This window comes from Ischnura elegans, chromosome 9, assembly GCF_921293095.1.
Source record: "Ischnura elegans chromosome 9, ioIscEleg1.1, whole genome shotgun sequence".
Classification (NCBI taxonomy): Eukaryota; Metazoa; Arthropoda; class Insecta; order Odonata; family Coenagrionidae; genus Ischnura; species Ischnura elegans.
Genome location: NC_060254.1, coordinates 33,225,355 through 33,247,762, shown reverse-complemented (window position 1 = coordinate 33,247,762; position 22,408 = coordinate 33,225,355). Strand labels below are relative to the sequence as shown.

The 22,408-nt window shown below is 38.2% G+C and overlaps 1 protein-coding gene across 1 annotated transcript in view; it reads right to left on the bottom strand.

The window, feature by feature from the left end:
• The window catches only part of LOC124164915 (palmitoleoyl-protein carboxylesterase NOTUM), a 108,128-nt gene that overhangs the window by 25,387 nt on the left and 60,333 nt on the right, over positions 1 to 22,408 (bottom strand). The window contains exon 2 of the mRNA XM_046542145.1: positions 10,390 to 10,638. Coding sequence (XP_046398101.1) covers positions 10,390 to 10,638 — 249 coding nt within the window. The remainder of the gene's footprint in view (positions 1 to 10,389; positions 10,639 to 22,408) is intronic.

Sequence of the window (22,408 nt, the reverse complement as noted above, 5' to 3'; positions counted from 1 at the left end):
GAGGAAAACGGAGTGCTAATCGCATTTCGGGCCCTTTGATCCTGGTCTGAGGGGCTGAGGACTTAACTCACGCCGCCCGACCGCCCGCCGTTAACTAGGTTGGAAAAACCTCCTTTGACCAACAAGGCCGATGGCGTCCTCTGTCGGAAAGTTGAAGAAGCTCCTTCTACCCGCGCGGCGGAAATGAGTGATGGTCAACGGGCTAGGAAGGCGGGCATTACGAAGCGTGTAACTGGGTGGAACATCGTGATATGTTCACACTTCGCAGCCTCCTTTTCGGTCGGAAAGATTTTCGGGCATGAGAATATTTTTTTAATCAATGGAACGATCGAATCTTGAGAAATTGGCTCTGTCGGCATTGCTACATTTTTACGTCGGAGGTTCCCTCAGCAAATTGCATGTATGTCCGAAGATCGTAGTCAGAGTGAGTAATATTTAATTCACGATATACATAGAGAAATATTCACACTTCAAAAACTCCTTTGGGATTGGGAAGATTTTTGGGCATATGACTATATTTCAGTCGATATAATACGATGATTAAATATATTCTTGTGCCAATTTTTCTTTGATGATCTCTTAATGCTAAAGGTTATATTCAACACTTTTCCCTTTTAAATCCCTAATTTCTAAATCGAGTTCAGACTAAGACATAATTTCTCACAACTGATAATTCTAAACGCGTTCCTACCGAATATAAACCCATGATACAATGCATCAACATAATTAACCAATATAATTATTTTAGCATACATATTTCGTATTTTTGGTAGCACTACCGCGCTCTATTATTGTAGCTCAACCAAATAGGAAAACCTACACTCACGTTACACAAGAGCAAACTGCTTCCCAAACTTCTGGCAACCGTGGCTTTATCAGCATATGGCATGTATTTCCAAGGGCCCTCTACACAGAGTATAATATACTTCACTCAGGAAACAAAATCATATATTTTACCACGAAAAGGTTTCAAATTTCATTCGCACGAAAGACCTAAAGGTTACTTTCTTAGAATTCGAAAATTTTCATTTCATTTTATTACATCGATTATCTGGGCGGATTTACGGACCGCAATATATGATTGTTTAATGCAATGGAATATAATTCTGAAGATCTCAATTTATGTTAATAATTCAAGGATTTCTTACGAAAAAACCATTAATGATTTCAAAACTAAATACTACTACATTAAGGTCAACATTTAGACATTCTAAAAGTAAAAAATTATCTTCATGGAATAAGGAATTGCAAATCCAAATGCATAAAAAAAGTAGAGAATGAATATAATAATAGTAAAAGAGAGTAGATTAATGAGTGTACGCTGAGATAAATTAATTAAATTTTATAAAAAATTAAATTAAATAATCTCTCATAAGTTAAAATGTCTGGTCTGCAAATTCAAAATTGCTTTAACTGAGGGTTTTAGCGATGCTATAAGCCATAATACAGAACATATAGGATAATGTGAGGAAGAAGTAGCAGAAAATGGTTGATAGATAATATAACACGTGGCCGACTGTACGTCGAATACATAAAAGAATACAATCGGAGTGTAGTGTATAATGAATAAGACCAAGGAGCCGGCTTCGGCATAAACTAACCTTACACGGTTGACTACTGATAAAAATGATTGGATAGTTCGCTTCAGCTAACGGTTGAGATTGCTATAAAAACTACGCACAACATAAGTCGGTTCCAGAACACTGAGAACGACATTTGTCCCACAACACAGCATGGGTGCACAGATATTATTCGCTCCGTTAAATGATATCTGCGCCACCCCTGTGACAAGCCAAGACAGGGACATTATTTGCCCCCAAAACACGATGACATGAGTGCTTCCATCATGGTATCCTGACAACACTCGTAAGTATAACTTTCCTTTTCTTCCGAAAGAAACCGCCGCGGACACAAAAAGATGACGGTGGGTAGCCACACAATTTTTTCCCACCCACACGAATCTCGCAGAGAAAAACCACGCAACAACGGCATCGTTTCTTTATTTTTTCTCCGAGAGAAGAACACGGTCCAAACGCGGGAGGGGATCGGTTGAGATAAGATCGGCCTCGGGAATCGAAAAAACGAACCGCCAAGCCCTGTGGCAAGTCGTTGGGAGGACACTTTTAGAGAGTGAGGCACCCTGTAGAGCCTTTTGTGACACGGCAAAAGGCCCTCAAAAAGGTAAAGGGAAAGGGACAAGCATTTTTTTTTAGCGTCCAGTTCCGAGAACGGTCCCGTATACCTTGTTCTTCAGGCACCCCCATTGGGAATCGTCAAATAGAACCAAAGAACGTTTTTCCCTCTCATAAAGACCCAGCGGTTGTCCTCCTCAGACCTCTTCCAACTCCTTCCTTCCGGAAGTACCTGCTCAAGGCGTGTAGGATGGACACAAAGGATGGGGGGGTGAAGGGAGGTGCGGATGTGAGGGAAAGGAAGGCAAACCTACATTTCAAAGTGCGACACGCGTTAAAAGTGACGAGACGTCTTTTCTTTTCGCGGAAAAAAGGTCCCGCACAAACGTGCCGATGTCCTCCACAGCAATTAGAATGTGCTCAACTGTCCCTCACAGACCCAAACGGGTCATCAGCGGTGCATATTCCCACCCCGATAATGACGGAGCACTTTCGCCAGTCCCAAAATTCGTAAGAGCACGTAATCACTCCCCGGTGACCGATCGTATTTTTTTCGTGAATAGTAACTGGCTTGAAACGTACGTTTTCATTTCGTTTAATTTATACAATGTTGAAGGTATTTGTGTTTCAGGAAAGAAACACTAAATCAAAGAGTCAATGATAGAGAGAGAAATATATTTTGAAAGCAGCGCTAATTATTTTTAACTGCTAAGGCCAAACTGAAAGCGACCAACAGCTTTTTTAAGGGTTTGGATAATAATCGCTAAAAAATCGGAGGCTTCGAGTACCACTATATATACGATACAATCGAAAACAGTACTCTTGGCTTTTTACATCGAAAATTTTGCTTAACAATCAAACGCACGAGAATATCCATGCCTATTCTGGGCAACACAGAGGATACCAAGTTGGAACCTCGCTGTGTATTCGGGTATGAGCGAAATTATTGAAGAAATCAGAAATTTTCCGTAGGATTACAACATTAAAGCAGAAAAAACTATGGTTTTATGTCTGACGATATCCGTCAATCGGACTGCTTACGGATCGAATTACTTGTTAAAAATTTACGTCATCATATTGAAATTTTCAGTTCATATGAAGTGCAACTTTAAAAATACTAACACGTACAATTTTATATCACAGCAAATAATGCGGAACATTTTTCAAAATTGAAACACAGGCAAATATGGATAAGGCTCTGCTCTATATTTCGCCTCAACATTTTCAAGATCATGAAGAAATTTTTTGACGAGTAATTTTCTTACTCGGTGTAGGAACAGAAAATTTTATCAATATTAATCGCCGATAAAATGAAAAACGAATCGTAAAGAGGGTAGCCTGCATGTAACACGGGGACATAGTTTTCTGTAATACACTGAATTTTGCATTTATTTATCATTATTACCTCCCGATACATATATAGCATAGCTCTGAACGAGTATTTTTCTTTATTTAGTGAATGTTTCCATGATAACAATAATAATAAGATGTCTTTATTCGGGCGAGGTTGAGACTAAGAAGTCCCCTCTTCCACCTAACCCCTCGATAGGGTCAATGCAAACATATTTTAAAACGGCAGATAAACGTTTACAATGGAAAAGATATACAATATACAATATTTGTGAAATGTCAAAGAAGATAAACAAGTATTTGTGAAAATTTGGTTAAAAAAAGATTTCTGTTTGTGGGAAAAAAAACATGAGGATAAGGGTGTAGCATGTAGTATTATTCAGCGAAAAAAAAACCACTGCAGAAAAACGCCCACACAAGAAGGGGGCGTGAAAAATCTGCGAAAACCTACTGAGTGAAAGCTAATGTCATGTTACATGTAAAATACGGCATAGGTAATGAGGTACAAAGTATACACAAATATTAGACATGCAATTAAGACATAATTTTTTCTAATAAAGACATAGACAATGGAAGCACTGAACTAGCGTCACATATTAAAAGTTAATTAAATATAAATAATAATATTAAAAATAAATAATATTAAAAGCTATGTGGTATTTTCTCATTGCCCTCAGAGAAATTTGGGCCAAAAGCACGGCAAACCTAAATTTTTAAGTGGGACACGCGTGAATTGACCGTGCGTCCATCGTATCCGCGGAAAAAGGTCCTGCAGTTAAAAATGTGCCTATATCCCCCACAACAATTAGGGTATGCTCAACGGTCCCTCAGGGATGTAAAGGAATCATTATTGAACAATTGAGGTACATCTCCACCTCTAATAACGATTATTCATTTGGTTCCGACAATACTGTCGATTCCTTCATTGCGCAAACGCTCAACAATGGCCCACCGAATCTAAATCCGCTCATGTAGTACTATAAGGGAATCTTTTTATTTTATTTTTGTATTTTTTATGGAGTGGTTGTCATTCGTTAATTGCATTTGTAAGTCTCGGTAAAAATAAATACAATGCCCATTATGCGATTCATTTCACGTACAAAATTTTATTCACATGAAAAAAACTGTAAATGAAAATGAATGTACAGTAAATTTTTGCGAAGAATTTCAGGAAGAATGATCTTACGAGACATGTCGTGCGTTTTCCAGTTAGCTCATATGATAGTAGAAATGCCAAAGATTTATTAATGAGTACCTACAGGATTCATTATGAAAAGTTATGTAAGAAAGTTTTAGAAATGGCTAGTTAAGAATATTATCAGCTGTGTTTTAACTTTTCAACAGCTTTGCTATTACGGTACGGAAACGTGGACGTGGAGGAAAGTGGACGGTTCGAAATGAGGGTGCGGAGGAGAATGGAGAAGTGGACTTGGAGAAGAAGAATGAGGAGGAGAATGGAGAAGTGGAAGAGGAAGAGGAAAGGCCAAGTTCTAGAATGGTAGGCAAGGAGAGAAACCTTCTGAAGGACTACGGAGGACACGGATGAAGGGCACAGCGAATGAAGCGCAAATATAGATATGTGCAAAGAAAGCGCACAAGGACCGATGTGCGGTAGGAGTTACATTACCAGGAAATGAATACTTGGAAATGCTTAGAGGTGAATCATCACGCAATACAATAGTTCAGGTACATTCCTCCCAACTATGCCGCCTGAATGATTAAAAACTACAGTTGAGGACCTCAAATCCGGAAAGCTTGGGACCAAAGGGTTTCTGGATTACTGGTTTTTCTGGATTTCTGGTCTTCAGGGCCTTCCCAAAGATATTTCCCATTTTTAATAACTCCTCTTTGATTTAAAGTAGGACAGGCAAATTCTCCATTTCTCTAAGTCATATAATCGAGGAGAGTGAAGCTGATGACTTGTTTCATCACTCGTATTTTTCCATAGCGAAGGGTGTACATGTGGTCACCTATGACACCTCTACGTAGATGCAATTATGTAGCAAAGTAAGCCGTGAGCCATTCTGGATTTCTGGTTTTCCGGGTTTCAGGATTCCGTATTAGAGGTCCTCAACTGTATTTAGTATTTGATCATTTAGCCCGAACAAAGCCTGGATGAAGTGTGATGGGAATTAGAAACTACTTAATTCAACAATTAATTGATTGTTGAAATTTCTAGACGCGTAACCACAACAATATGCACCTTTTATCTCCTGTGTGAGTAAAATTCCTCGTTTATAAGAAGATTGGGGTTGGATTCCTTTCCCAAAAGGGCTAACAGTGTGCTTTTTTCGCAGTGAATTTTTTCACGCTATACCGTTTGGATTGAGTACCAAGTAGGGAGAGGATGTTAATAGCAGCACTAGAGGGGAGAACGTTAGGTAATCGGGGATGGGGAGGAAGAGAATGCGATTTATGGATAGAATGAGAGGGAACAGGCTATCCTTGAAATTGAAGAGGGAAATTCAATTTTTGGAAGAGGGCAAGCGAAGTGATTGGCGAAAAGAATCATATAAATGTTCCTTAATTGTGAGAATACCTACGAATAATACGAAAAGATAGTAAAGGCCTCTTAAAACAGCATTAGGTCCGTGTATTTTTACTTAACACTTGTCGTTACCACTATTAGTAAAGGAATCACAACGCGTAGAAATGGAAATGGCACTTGTTTCTACTTCATCCTTAGACCTTTACAATTAGAGCAATATCACTTCACAAGATGACTAGTTATAGAGGATCCAGTGGCGCCGACTCCATGGGGCCTGAGGGGGCCCGAGCGCCCTCAAAAATTCGTTATAGGTGTGAGAAAAAAATGTGTCAGGCTTGTCGATTTTCCCGGAGTGTCCAGATATCGAGATTCGAGTTATCAGGGTTCTAATGTTGATCATATGACTCTTCTAAAATTCTTAAAAAACTTAAAACTCACTACTTATAAACTTTTCCGGGGCAAGATCCCGGTTTGGGCCCCCCCAATATCTTTTGTAAGTCGGCGTGCCTGAGAGGATCATAGGATGAATATAGCCGTTAAAATCAACCGTAGTAAGTTGGGGTTCGAAGACGTTTTGGGGAATGCACGCTAGTTCTCAGGATCACATGTCCAGCTGCGATTGAAAGGAAAATTCCCAAGAGGAAGGAGAATTATTGCAGACCATTTCTGAAGATTCCAAAGAGTGTACTGCCCAAACTACCCCACCCAGTCTTTGGAGTCTCGTCCACTCTTGGCTAAGAGAATAAATCAATCCTTGCAAGAGAAGAAGGCTGGTTAAAATACTGTAGTTAGGGCATTTCTGAATGATTAAGTACATGAATTTTGAATGATGAATTGGATGAATTCCCTGAATTGAAATTGTATGCGTTTTGGTATGTGTATAAAAAAATTTACACTGTCAGTAACTCACATAGTGCCAAGAGCGGGTCCAGGATTTTTTCTGGGGGGGGGGGCACAAGGGTTAGACAAGTCATCTCATACTTTTAATTAAGATTTTTTTTAAATGCAACAATTACTATAGAAAATATTCCCTTTATTTTGTTATGAAAGTTGTTCATAATAAATTAAATGATAGAGGCTCCGTAATACAAAAAATAAAACGAACGTAATGGTAACCGTATTAAATATCTCGTATATTTTTTCAGCGTTTGGGGGGCACATCCCCCGTGCCCCCCCACCCAAATCCGCCTATTCTCAGTACCTGTAACTCACACAGTGATTCAATCCGAATGCCAGAATGGATAGGTGAGGGACCCTTCGGTGAGGAGCCCCCCTCTATAAAAAAAGCATTGCGTGCGTTTCGAAGATGAAAGGAATCTTTCGTGGAACGAGCCACGGCGGTCTGCGCGTGCAATAGCGCGGCGATTAAGATTAAACTGGCGACGCGACGTCCCGACGGCAGAATGTCCACTGCTAGACGTCGGCACGGGGTCCGTTTCACCCTGAGCATTCCTCATCCGGGAGAGTAATCGTCTGCCATCATACGGAACAAAATATATAGACGAGGTAAAAAAAATAACAAGACGGCGACAAGGTCAACGTGACGACATATAGCGGAGGATTTTCGTGCGGTCGGAAGAGTTGAGAAAGCGAGGTGGACCGTTGCGAAGAGGTTAGAGACAGAGTGGTTTGAAGAAAAAGAAGAAGGTAGGGTTGAATGCCGGATATCATCAAAAGGGTCCGAAAGACGGAACACAATCGTTAAGCGCAGCGAGGATAACACTATGCGCGCGCATGCGCGAGTCAACCTTTGAGTCATTAAAGCGATTCGTTTAGGGGGGAAAGATGGATCTGAATTCGTTTACCTGCCCGTGTATCTCTTCGCAAAACTGGCCTGATGTCCCTCAACAAGATCTCCGGGTGGCCATTACACATGAAGCTAAAATTCCTTCACTTTTAAGGGCATTCAAAACTACTTAACAATTATCCAGACTGTTTCAGATTCAGTACACGATGTGACACGATATTTGTTTCTGGGTTTTTAATATATTTTTCTAATTTGTTTTATCATAGAATTAATTTAATGTCTACAAATAAATTCCTTTGTGGTCAGTTAGAATTTGAAAAATCTCATTAAGGACGCGTAAAAATTCTGCCGCGAAAAGCTGCATTAACAGCACTATCAACTACGTAAGCAAATTTACTATTAACTAACTATCTGCCAAAAGGTGAAATTCACTGCGGCTTTGCTTCAATTCAAGTATTATACAAGGCGTTTTATAAATGTATTATTATTGCCTTGTCTCTTACCACAACTCTACTTTAAAAAATCACACTATGGTACATCACAATGAATTCAAACCTAATGTAAGTCGATAGCAGACATTGTATTCCTTAAGAGTAAGGATTAGTAGATATCGGATAGCCAGGACCCTCTTCAGTACTCTTGGGTTCCCATTATATGTGTCCCGTGAAGCGGGAAATTTGCAACCTAGAGGAAAAAATAGCCATATGTCAAAATGAAATAGAATACAATAAAATATTCTTTACTTTACTCAACAATGAATGATCACTAAGCTTCCATTGAATTAGTTTCACTGGCTCCCAAATACACTGCTATAGTGTACTACTATATGTGCATTACATTACGTGCTAAACGTGTATTAACATTACGTACTGCAGGTGACCTCACGATTCTTCACTCCCAGGACTCCATCGATTCCCGCCTTCGCCGAAAATATTAGCGCTCCATAATATTAACAATAAATATACGTATTAGCACGTAAGATACACTACGCCGCGAATGTAATCGTTTACTGCTAAAAATAAGGCTCATTTCAAATATCTCCGAACTTAATTTTTAGCAATAAGCGATTAAATTCACCCAGCAGCGCATCACTTACGAGCTAATACGTATATTGACTAGTATCCTAGCGTCTGGAGAGCCGCTATTAACGGCGACCGGCGGGAATCAATGGAGTTGCGGGGATGGAGAATCCTGTAGTGTACCATTCACCAATCGTAATCAAGTTACGAGACTCAATACTACGTTATCAATGAGACGATCGAGGTAAGTCGGGACCAAAGTAGTGCCATTATCCGCTCCAAAATAATCGTTACTCTAAAGTTCAAATACCCCATTCCAGGCAATAAACACAAAACGCAGTTGCTCATTCCCCAATGCGCCGTATTAATACTTGACTGACCTCTTTCGAGGCTCACCTTTTGTCTTTGGGTCCTGGCGCGGCCGAATTTCTTTTTATCGCTTTCTGCGTCCGCATTTCATTTGAAGAATGCAGTTTTAAGGCTGCCGATGGATTGAAATCCGAAGCAGAAGGCAGTTAAATTTCTAAAGGAGTGAATCGAATTAATTTACAGTTTACTGCACTCATATTCACCCTGAGATATTTATGACGTGTTACTTTTTCGGCACGTTGAATATCTAGGTTTAAGATGGAACCTCCGCTCCATTTATTGCAAAAATGCATTGGGATGCACAGGGGAAAATCTCTGCAAGGGCCGCAATGCTTTTGAGGAGAGCAATAACTGGAGCTACTTCAGTATTTAAGTTACGCAGAAAATTATCCATTCTTAACCTCATTACAATTCTTGCGATCTCTTCGACTTCTTCAGTTGAATGCATAAACTTCATTTATGAAAAACTCGAGATCAAGTAATAGGAAAACAATACTTCAAACACAATTAAAAAAAACGAAACAAAAGCACAATTGTTCTTGTATTTCATTGACATGTCATTGGGATTGGTTTTAGAGTAGATAGAGTTAAACAAAGGAGCAATAATAATATAATAAAATAAGTTAAACACATACATTTAAAAGCTATGGGTTCCAACCTTCCACGTAAGTCTAGATTAATCCAAAAGTTATATCTCCATCAGTTCATGCATCTAAAAAGTCACTTTTTAGCATTTTGACGAGGAAAAATAGGTAAAGGACGATATTTTCGATTTATAAAGTTGTATATGACACATAAATCAAGTTCATGAATAAATTACTTTCCATGGGTGTTCCTCAAAGGATGAAGTTTTAGTTGTATGTCGAATAAAGAAAAGCCATGCACTTACTAACGAAAAACAGATTATGAGTTGTTTGCCGGTTACAGAAACTGGACGTGAACCCTTTTGAACTTACTTCGGTTGTGCGAGTTTCAGAAGACCAAAGACTAGGTTGAATTCTTATCATTAATACACCACCCACTTTGTATTTATTCGGATCTCATCACTACACGTATGTATCCAAAAATTGATGCCCCCCCTATGAAAAAATTGTATAAACCTGTATAAAATTTGTATACATTCTTATACAATTGCCATGACAATGTATAAAATTTGCCATGACCTGTATACAATTTGTATACATTCTTATACATTGTCATGGCGATTGTATAAGAATGTATACAAATTTTATGCAGGTTTATACAATTTTTTCATAGGGGCCCTCTTCTCAGCTGATGGCCTACCTGTACTTTCCGGGCTGCCTCTGACGGTTTGTGGACCTCTGCATGTTCTGTGAACCTGATGAGATGTTCCATGGCGTTGACTGCATTGGAAGTCACTGTATTTCCTCGAATTGCTTCGGCGACCCTCTGACCGGGCGGGGCCGCATATTCGGCCGGTTGCGCCACTGACTGTGGCCTTTGGCTGTGCGGACTACACCCGCTCCGATTGGCGGGCAGTGTGAAGATGAGCAGGAAGGTCCAACTGGAGAGCTGTGAATAGAGAGAAGAAGGGATGGATATTCATTTATTTATTCCAAAAATTCAAGAGCTACAAATAAGCTAGTTATTCAGGAAAGTCTGTTCCAAAGCCATATACATAGCTCTGAAATCTGTCTTTTCCGGATGTGTTCGGCCACGTATTGATTATTGTTCACCCATATGGTCCTCAGATTGTCCCACAAATCTCAAAACTCTTAATAGGCCTCTTAATTTCTTCGTAAAAATTGTGAAAAATGGTAACCCCTCCCTCCGAAATCTCACTAATGATATTCTCCTCGCTCAACTTGAGGTAGTTCCCTTTCAACGACGACGTACACTTACAATTAGTGACCTCAGATTCTTACACCGAAAAATGAATGGCCACTCCCTGCTTAACGAAATTCTCCCAATGTTATCCCTCCGTGCACATTCCCGTAAAACACGGTACTCTTCTCTTTTCCATCTAACTCACCAACCTGCCAACGAAATTTATATACGGATTTCTAATCGAAATTGGATTGCAAATTCTTTTCTGTTTGACCTTTTCTAATTTCATAGTTTTCACTTCTATTTTTGCTATCATATAAAATATAAATAGTTGAAAATCTCTCAAGAAAAGATCACCAGCACAAAATAGACCCTACAAAACAGCTTTCAAATTTCGTGAAATATTCTTTCCTGCATCAGAGGAAAGGGTCTCCCAAAGTTAGTTTTTGAACCCCTCTCGCGCAATCGAAAGATCTTCAATTAAATTGTAAGGGTCTTTTTCATTTTTTTTATATTTACGATGTTTAGGGTAAAGTCTTTATTGCAATACTTGTTTGTGTGTGTTTGCAATACGTGTTTCTCCATGTATTTGTTTTTTCTCATAGCATAGTCATGTATTAACTTGGGTAAAAACGATTTATGCTACCACCCAACCGAACTGTCGACTTGTAATTTTTTTTTTGCAACATGTTACCCATGTTTTGTTGAAATTAAAATTTTTCTCAATAAGTCCATAGTTTTGATACCATTTTTCGATAACTGTATTTTCGCTTCAATTCCATCGACGGATAGTAAGACTGAAATCCATCCAACGGAAATATTCTTATACTCGAGAGAGATTTCGACAGGTTGTTGAGAACTGAGAGTGAAAAAAGTGAGAGAAGAAAACAATAAAAATAGGCTGAGAGGCCGGCTAAATTTTCCCGAACAACATCTCTCAACGAAAAAAAGTGAAACATCAGGAAAGTCTAGCGCTCCGGCGCCAGGAATTAATTCTATTTCTTTCGTGGTGAGAAATGTTAAATTCACTCATTAGTGTTTTACGACGACACACATCGTCAAAGGCGTTTTAGATCAAACAGCATCCCGACATCCTAGTGGGGAAACCATTCCTAACGTTGCATTATTTCGGCACTTTTTTAGACCGCATCATTTGAATAAGAATCTTATCTATCCATAATTTATTTATGGGAAAGAAAACTTTGGAAATCTTGAGATTGGGCTATTGAAGGGAAAAAACAGAGGCATTAAAAACATAACCGTGACGGGATATTTAGAAAAAAAATTACCTCGCAAACAGAACAAGGTCACAGTAAAGCTGGCGAGATCGCGGATACCATTTTTATTCAGCGGAATAAAAACATGGGTGGATACCTAATCACTTGACGCATTCGAGATTGCAAAATAATTATAATGAGAATGATTTCCATGCTTTTAATTCTTTAAATTCCACAAAAAAATTTATCTTCAACCTTAGCAGGCGCACTCAAATATACTACTATGCCCACTACTCAGAATCAAATACATGCGAATTGCCGTCTATACTTCACTCTGGTTCTGTCAAGTTTTTTCAGGTTCTCACAAACTTTCAGCTCGGTCAGATCGACCTTGATATGTCGATTCCACGTGTTTTTTCCCGCCATTTACGGGCAGATCACAAATTTTAAAAATCTTGTTCCACGGCCAAATAGACATAAATCCAAACCTCTCGAGTTCTTCAAACTCTGGGCGTTAATAAAATCGCTGTTTTGAGAAGCTAATTACAAGACGAGCTAAGTTGATGAGTATTCGACAATGGTGTAAAAGATAACTTGATAGGAAAACTATTAGTAAGCAAAAAGGTTATTCAGTTTCACTATTCCAATTTACAGGAAATAACGACGGAGTAGCTAGCCTTTTCGCGCCGAGCTCTTTCGCGGGAAGTTGCTTTCGCCCTGTACGGAGTTTTTTTTTCGGCTTGGGACTGACCAGGTACCCTTTCCTCGGCAACTGGGCAAATATAATCCTCGACCCTTTTCCCCGATGGCAGTTAATCCCGGCGTACTTTTGCGGTCAGTTTATTATTGCCAGTGCAATTTTAATTTTTTTAATTGTTACTGTTGCATTAAATGTCAGTTCATCAATGTATTCCTTTCATTTTGCAATGACTGTAGAACTTTTAAACGAAGTTCTACGGTTATTTTTAGGGTTTTCAGCAAAACGGCACTATATCATTGCCAAATGAGCTTTTCCGAGAAGAGTGAGGTTATCATCTTCCACGTACATATTTCAGTAGGACAATACTTACACCAAAGAGAGTACTTACAATATGAGAGTAATTACATGGGTAGAGCAGTTCTTATTCCTGCAATGGTATGGAATGCTTCTCACAACATGTGTCTACGTATAACATTCCCTATTGGTACATTAAATTTACGAATTTTTAGGATATGCATTAATCAGTATTTATAGCGAAATTCGTTTATAATACCTTTGTATTTAAAGGTTGGTAAGAGTTTATTAAAAATAGCCGCTGTAATTTTGGCTCACGACAAAGAACTGAGAGAATCAAATTTTATTACATTACGAGGGCTCTTTTTCATAGAAATAAAATAGGATATTCTGTCGAATTTCACCGCAAATGTACACTTAGAATGTAATTAAAGAGTAACGTATATTTTTAGATGTAAATCATTACAATATCGCTCCTATAAACTTGCTAGTAAGTTATAAAAATAACAATTAAACATCTAACCTTAGCGTCTCCAAAAATTGTTCTAGGTGATGATCAACTCCGTTAATATGAACGCTAGAATTCCGTTTAAAATTTGGAACCAATCAGCAGAACATACAGAATGTTATTCCTCGCATTGATTTTCAATAAATGCAACATGAACGTTTTTAGTTATTTCACCTTATAAACAAATAAGTGACCATGAGCACCTTCCTTGAGTGGGACACTGAGAGCCGAAATGGGCAGAGGTAATCCCCACACGGACAATAGGAGAGGGTCGGACCTCTCGCGCCGAGGGACCCTAATGACGGTTGGGACCCACTTGGCATTCTTGACCGCGAAACCGTGAAAACACGGCCTTTGGCCATATTGCTTCGAAAAATACAGGCCGTGAAATCACGCCCTGCGTAGGGAAGAGGCTAGTAGCAGGGAAAAGTAGTTTTAGTTTATTCCATACTAAAATTATAGGATACCTGTGATTGAATTGCCACCTAGTTCATCCCACGCCAAAGCCGATAATCACAAAATCTGAATCTATTAACATGATAGTGTGACCTATGGAAGACAAATTAGCGAAAATACTAAAAAACAATAGGTACTAAATACTTTGTGGAATACTTGAATATCCTTGCTTAACATCTAAAGAATCGCAAATAAATATACAGAACAGAAATAATAAGAAGCAAAGAAAACAAGGCAATACCACGTAAATATATCGCATATGGTCACGCCATGTCAATTATTGTCACTTAATGCTGCGGTGAACTAACAGATGCGTTCCTCAAGTTCTTAACTCCATATAGTCAAGCTAAAATTAAGATATTCGGAGTGGGACATTTGAACTACGAAAGAATGATTATCACCTTCCCTTCAACAAATAGAATTAGATCTTTTCAATCTTTCATTAACTAGCGATCCTAAGAAATAGAGTAATACTAAATAAAATTGCGGTGAACTAAAAGATGCGTCTCTCAAGGTCTTAACTCCATAATTAAGCCAAAGTGAAGTTATCGGGAGCGGGGCTTTCAAACTGCGAAAGAATATTTATTATCTTCCCTTCTACGGACTAGAATAAGTTCATTTTTATCTTTTCTTAATTAATGGTTATGCCAAGTCGAGGTAAGTCACTTTAAGATATGGTCAGCTTACAGATGATTTTCTCAGCATTTTAATTTTTTCTTAACAGACGATCACGTCAAATTGAGTTACGCCACTTTAAGTTATGGTGAAAAAACTCTATAGTTTCGATAAAGTTAAGTTGTCGGAAGTGGGACCTTCAAATTACGAAAGCATATTTACGAGCGCGACCGCTGAACGGAAAGAAATCTAAGATACCTCATTCCGGGGAAAAAGCGAAGATTTCCCATCACGCTCGCGGGATTTTACTCTTAAGCTTCCAGAGGTTGGACGGGCCACCGACAAGAAGAACCCTGCCTCCTTCGCATCACCGGAAAGAAAACGGTGCGGAGAGAGAGAGAGAAAGAGATAGGGTTGTGTGTGTGAGGGGTTATAGTGTGAGGTGGGGAGAAAGATTATGAGGGAGCCAGGGACGTTTTTGGGTGCAATGGGAGGGGTAGGAGAGAGATTGGCGTTTAAGGAAAGAAGTGGGACACGGTTGAGGTGAGGAAGGTGTGGCGGAAGGAGGGGGAGGCGTAGTAGGGGAGGCGAGGATGTGGGAGGGGGAGATTGGAACGGGAGGAGGGGAGGGGACGCGGGCAGTAGCAGTAGCGGGTAAGGAAAGGCATTCCGCCTCGCCGGAATATCTTGATGTTATTGTCACTTGTACCCAGCCTACTTGGCTGTCTCCAGAGGACTTCGCTAAAAACCATTTCAGGTATATTTTTTACTAGATAACGCGTGCGAAAATTTCGCACTTTACATTAAACAAGATATTTTTATTTATTCGTGATATCTTTTAAGTTCCTTACCCACGATGTCTCCTTTAGAGAACGTTTAAAATTCCTCATACTTCTTAGATTTTATTTTTAATATTTTTTCCTGCTTATTTTATGTTTCTTTGACTTAGTTATGGATTAAACGGGTTTTTATTTTTTTTTAATTTTCGAATTTAAAAAATGTGTGAAGTGGATATACCACGATCGACATGGAAAAATCGAACATTTTAAGTCAAATGAATGGGTAAATAGCGAAATTTTTTATTGAGATTGTATTACTCGTAAGAAGCGGGTGATTAAACGTTTAAAATGATACCTTATTATTCACTGTAGGTACAGTATTCACGGAGTATACACGGAATGAAAGAAAAAGACGTTTCCATAATAATATTTTTTTATTACCATACCATCGAAAACTGCACATATTGCACTTTTACATCGGGGTTTATTCAACAATTACACGAGCACGAACAACCATGCCCCGGATTGGGGCAACCTACCTGGGCGGGAATTGAACCCGCAACCTCTTATTTGGTAGGCGAGGACTTTATCCCTCCACTTTCGAAGTCATCAGTATATCAGTTATAACCATAACGCTGGTTAGTGTCTTGAAGTGCAGGTCTTGAATAATGTAAACGCAAATTTTTTCCAAATTTTCGGTATATTTATGCATCTTTTTTGCAATGAATTGGCTTTGTTTATTGATGGTAACTATTACTCGTAACTGAAGTAGTAACTTTTGATGTCCCAATATTTCAAATCAGAGTTTGAAACGATAATGACGAATGGGATCGATGGTAAAAAAGAAAATGTTTGGCCTTCCGCAAGAATAATTCGCAATGGTGAACAAAATTATTTTTAAAAACTATAAAAAGACATATTGGGATCGCGGACAGGCAGAAGAAGAAATCTGTGGGATAAAACCGCGATATGTGCGAACGATAGAGCAAGATAATGGGTGACTCATCGGCGTATTGGAATAAAAAACCAAATGAAGATGAAAATTTGATTCCGAGAATATCGATCTTCTATCAAGTTATTATGTATATTATATCTCTACACTTCTACAAATCTCCCGAAAAATTTCTTGTAAGGACAATTATAATTCGGAATGGAATTCACCGCAGACATTTAATCTGACTGAAGATCTTTTAGATTTCCTTCCTTATATTTTAATCAAAGTAATGAAACAGAACTTCTAGGGATGTCAACTTCATTGAATACCAAACAGTTATTTATAAACTTCCCTTAATCTTCCTATTCATTTTCTGAAAGAAATTGGAACTTATCAAAATATTTTCAATAACCTAGTTTCAATATTTATGAACATATTTACACAGACCCCTTTGAATTTATTCGAGTGAATATTAAAATTCATCATATAAAAACAATCTTTGGGTTCGAGGATAATTAACTGCTTCAACCTCTCAATAATTAGCCTGTAAATATTTCCGTACAATAATGCCTACTTCATCAATATCACTGGTCAACAATACTAAGATAGGTTTGACGCAGCTCTCCTCTCAATTCTGCTACCAGATAATCTTTTGACTCCTCCAATGAATGTAATGCGATGATTTAGTGAACTGATTTGTATCAAACACACAGAAAGAAAAATATTTTTAATTCCATATACATGTAGTTATGAGCTATATGACTCGGTTTTATTTCACTTTTCTATCTTCCTTTTCTAGAAAGAGTCCTCCATATCCTACCAAGTGTCGATCAATCACAGAAATCACATATCCGACATTACCCACTTATCTCCAATAAGTTTTGCAGCTAAATCACGAGAAACAAGATAATCTTTTGGTTATCTCCCGAAGAATTACAACATTAATGATAATTATCTCTATAACAAAATCCAAAACATATTATTGCTGGAAAATCAGGGGCACAACTGATAATAATGGAAATTTAGAGAACCTTATTTTAGTTCAACGGAAATTTAAATCACAGTTGTAGTTCATACGAAGGGCATCAGCCCAAAACGTAATAAAATTGAAGTATACGTGACGATTGTGGTGACGATTGACTTCAGGTGACGATTTCGCTCGGCTTCAAACAAATAGGCTCATTTCCTCTAACGCAAGGTTTCTTTGACAAATCTCACTCCCGTTTATAACAGTTCCCTCCTGAACCTCAATGTATCATTACACGACTTCCTATTTCTCGCTTCTGGCTTCAAAAAACCTTCATCCACACCTTTTAATAGGAATACTACATTTCCTCAATTGCTATGGCATTATTAAAAATTAGTACTATCCTACCGCCACTGATGAACGATGACGAGAATTCATTAGCTTTAAAAAGTATTTTCAACAAAGAATATTGGCAAAGAATATCTTCAATTACTCCGGAACTTACCCAATGGATTCTCGAGTTCATATTTAATACTCTTATTTCCTTGGCAGAGACATACCACTGTTTGCAGGAATGGGGAGTTAAAGGCAAATCATGATAACGAATTTTGTTTTCAAATATGAATGAAATCGCTTTTTTTGAGAAACCGAATGTTTGTCTACAAAACTTTTAACGGTGATAAATTAAAATATAAGTAGGAGTGATCCTTGTTTCCAATACGTACCCTGTTCTTTGAGTCAGTAGAATATATAATAACGTTAATTCATCACATATATAATTAAGTAAATTCATAGCATATATAATTACGTTAATACATGAAGAATATTCTCCACAAAGGCCCAAAACGTAAGATTTACGAAGCAACCTTTCAAGTTTCGAAATTCAGTTTTCTTCCAAATATGGATTTAATATTTTTCACTTAACACAAATCTTTCAACCATTTCAAAACACAGTTAAATCGCGTACCATCTCCCCCTTAGCGGAGTTTAGTAACGGTTTGACCTTTGGGAGACTGTGATCTTAGTTCGAATCCCTCCCTCAGGAAGGCGCCACCGAATTAGCATAAGCGCCGGCGAGGCGCCGACAAGAGACTCCGAGCGCCCTCAATCTAGACCCACTTCGGTGAAAGTTTATAAAACTTCAAAAACGCCGTCTTTTATTGCCAATTTAACATCTCTCTCCCCCACCAACTTCCCACCCTTCCCCAAACCTACGCTCACTCATGCAGAGGTCCGCCTCTTCTTACTTTAGTTTCATTCATAACAACTTATGCTGAAACAACTACTCTTATTACGACCCATACTGATAGCTGAACGACTCCACCAATCTAAGCTAAAGCCTGGATTAACACGACGAAATTGAATACTACATAAGTAGGTAATTATACTTGACTTGCACGAGTGGACGGCGACTGCTAAGCGAGTGCGAATTTTTGGAGGACATGGTCGATTTTGATTCGATCTATTAACAAAGTTGAAATATTTCAAGACCGTATGGGATAGGCAGGCAGTATGAAATTATGATTACGGATATATCGCAAGGGGCGACGTTTATTTAAAAGAACAGGCAAATGATATTGTTAGCTTACTTTACAAAATTTATTACATTTGAGGAAATAATTGTGAGGCAAAATTTAACTGTCACAAAAAGAAGAGGCGAGATACTCTTTTGACATCGATTCCTTTGCTTGGCTGCCTCTGACGTCACTATATAAGCACTTATGGAACACACCCTTTTTGATTAAAATAGCGAGATATCTACCTTGCTACGAACTACTTTGAAGTGAAATTGATACTTTTCGGAAACAATTCGAGTAACCTGGCGTGACTTTCTCCTCAATTTTTCATCCCCATTCTGCTTACGAAGCAAAGATTCTTATTCAAAATGACTTCAACTTGGTGCATACTGGCTAATCACGCCCTTAAAATTTTATTTAAACAATTCCACCAATCAGAGCTTAGAACTCGGGTCAATCATGAAATTAATTAACATTGGCGGTATTTTGATATTTCGACCATCGGAATTTCGGCGTTTACCTTTATCTTACTGGTTACTGACTTGAATTAGGAAAAATTTGAGACTTGATTGCATAAAGACTACTCCAATCTGGATCCTTATTTATGCCTTGTTATCACCAACTCCATTTATGCCTTGTTTCACCGGCTCGAGATCTTTGACTAGCGTTGTACTTTTATACATTTTTGTATGCATGTATGTTCTACAAACTGATATCTCTCTAATTTAGCGGTAGCGAGGACGATAGTTTTTTCAATCAAGATGAATGAACAAAATCATAATTCCTCTAAATTTTTCAGCTCCGAATACCAATGTTTTTTATTCTCTTGCACGTAAGTACGTTGACATCTATGAAGAAAAACCGCTGAAAACCTATTAAGCGGTGGGCTTTTCACACAAATTAGTTTCTTACGGTATGAAATAATTGTATCTCCTTCATTACTCTTTCCCCATTGATAATGAAAGAAAACAGTAGGAGATATTTTAATTCACCATTGTTTCAGCTGTGATTGAAGGTAAACGCCATTAACATATCTAGCATGTAATTAGTCAAGCCACACCATAAATTTGTTGTGAACAGGGCTTCATTGTCCCTTATTCTTTCAACTCTTCTCTGTACTGTTTATCCTCCCTACTCTTATTCTCCCTCACACCTTTTGAGTAAAACCTGTTAAGCTCAGAACATTTAACTCAAATTATCTTCTTACGGGATAACGTAAGTATACCACATTTTTTTCTCGTATCTCTCTCCGCTTCTAAATATCTTCAGAATTGAATTTCGCTGAACTTTTCCCTCAGCTGGTTAAAACGGAGAGGCAGGCAGAATTGACGATTTTCCAGTTCACGCTGCAGTGATTCTAACCCTCCACTCGCATTTCGCATTGCGGGAGCTATTTTGCTTGATATACGCGTACAGATATGCCCTTGAGTTTTCGTAGGTACTACCGTGAGTGCGTGTGTGAACTCCATCACGTGAAGTTTTCCTTCTTCGCTTTTTCTTCCCCTTCCAACTGGTTGCATAGCAATGACCGGATTTCTACTTAGGAGCACGGCATAATTTTTTGTTATTTTTCAATTGAGCTTTTTAACTTTCGTCGGCGCAGTATAAACGGACATGGTTACGACCCGAGCGAATGCTGCCTTTTAATGTTTATGCATCTATCCTTCAGTTTTACCTTTTTCCTCTCTTTCCCGGTTAACTAGAACCTGTTTACTACTTTCTTTATGTTTTTACACTGCTTAAGATCTTTTCCTCGACTGCAAACATATCTTAGCTCGTCATAGTTGGTTAATTATATGAAAATAATCAAATCTTTTCTTTGTTTGCAATTCTTAGTGAAAATTTTAAAAATTATAAAATTATAATGATATTTCAATGACTAATTAAGCTACGATGAATGATCCAATTAGGTAAAAATAAGTTTAATCATTAATTTAATAGCCCGGTTTACTGCTACAATTCTTTTCCTCAGACGATATCTTAGGTCGTCAAGTGTAGAGAAATAATCAAATCGTCCTGTAGTTTAAAATCTTGGTATGAAATTTATAACCAACACCAGAATTAATTCTCCACTAAAATTTGAAAAATTCATGATATTTCGATAAGATTACAAAAGATTACGTTATTTTCAAGATTAATAAAGCTAGAATGGTCGATCCGACTAATTAAGACGGTAAAAAATTAATTGAATCATAAATTTAATCGCCAGGAGATGATTTTTGTTATATTTCTGTATTGTGCCTATAATGTGTATAAATAATTTCAAAAGGCGAGGAAAAAATGTGGCTTAAGGATGGAGGGAAACATTTCGGAAACATCTAAGATTTAGTAATTACCAATGGTCAAGATTTTACGGGCTTCGATCATAATGCGCTCCAATGAAGTTTACTTTTTCTCTTTCAAAGTTAATGACGTCAACTGACTTCTTCGGTTACGCCAACCGATTGAAATCAACATCTAATTAATTTCTCTGAAAAACTTATCCTAATTTACGTTTGGAGGGTTTGACATCAATCAGTGTTTATAACAAGCCATCTCCTTCCCTCATCGTCACAGATTGCATAAAAGATTTCAATGAAACCATAATGGGTCCCCATCTACAGAGAAAAACTCCCATCTGATGACTATTACAATTTGCAGTTTCCCTCCTAGCCCCTCTCTGGATCTACCTCTGGATTGTAATATACCAAAAGTATGTAAAACAGGCCCTAAGTCTAGAGCTAATTTTCATTTCAATTCGTTAAAGAAGGTACATATGTAAGAAAATATTACTAAACACTTTTGCGCAAAGTGGTAACCCTCAAATACTGCGATTTTACCCAGTGTGTGTTTCGACCCAATAGCCTCTTTGTCCCCCCCTGTAGATCCGCCACTGGCTACCTGTACACCACCTTAGCACCCACTGACGCATATTTCTGGCTGCATGCCTCACTGAGAGCGGGAAGAAGATGAGAAGAACTCGGAAGAGGGGGATGAACAGAATATGGCGAAGGAGATGATCCAGTGAGGAGTCCGCCGAAACAAGAGCGAGGTAAAACAAAGAAGAAACGAAATGATGGGAGCGAGAAGAAGTGGAGAAGAAGGTGAGCAAACACCAAAAGGAACGAAAGAGAACGAAGAGATCGGAACAATAGAGCATGGATGAGGACGACAAGGAGGTTCAAGAACAATGGACAGCAAGGGGCCAGAGGAATAAGAAGAATAGGGGGGAAACTCAGCAGGGAAAAAGAAGGCGCAAGCAAGAAAGATTGAGCCGAAAAAGGTAAATAGCAAGCAAGGGGGGTGAAATGTAGGGGGTGAAGGGCTTATGTGAAAAACGAAGCGCTTGGTGTACGATTATCAGCGGATATGAAAGTACGTTAATAACGACTGCAATCAAATGTTTCAGTTAATTATATGTCGAACTTATTTATAATGATTATTTAAATAAAAGATTACTTGTTGCTAACGTTGTAAAGTCTTATCTCTGAAAAATATTTTATAATCAAGTTCAAATAGCTACATAATCATCGAAAAAAACATTTCACT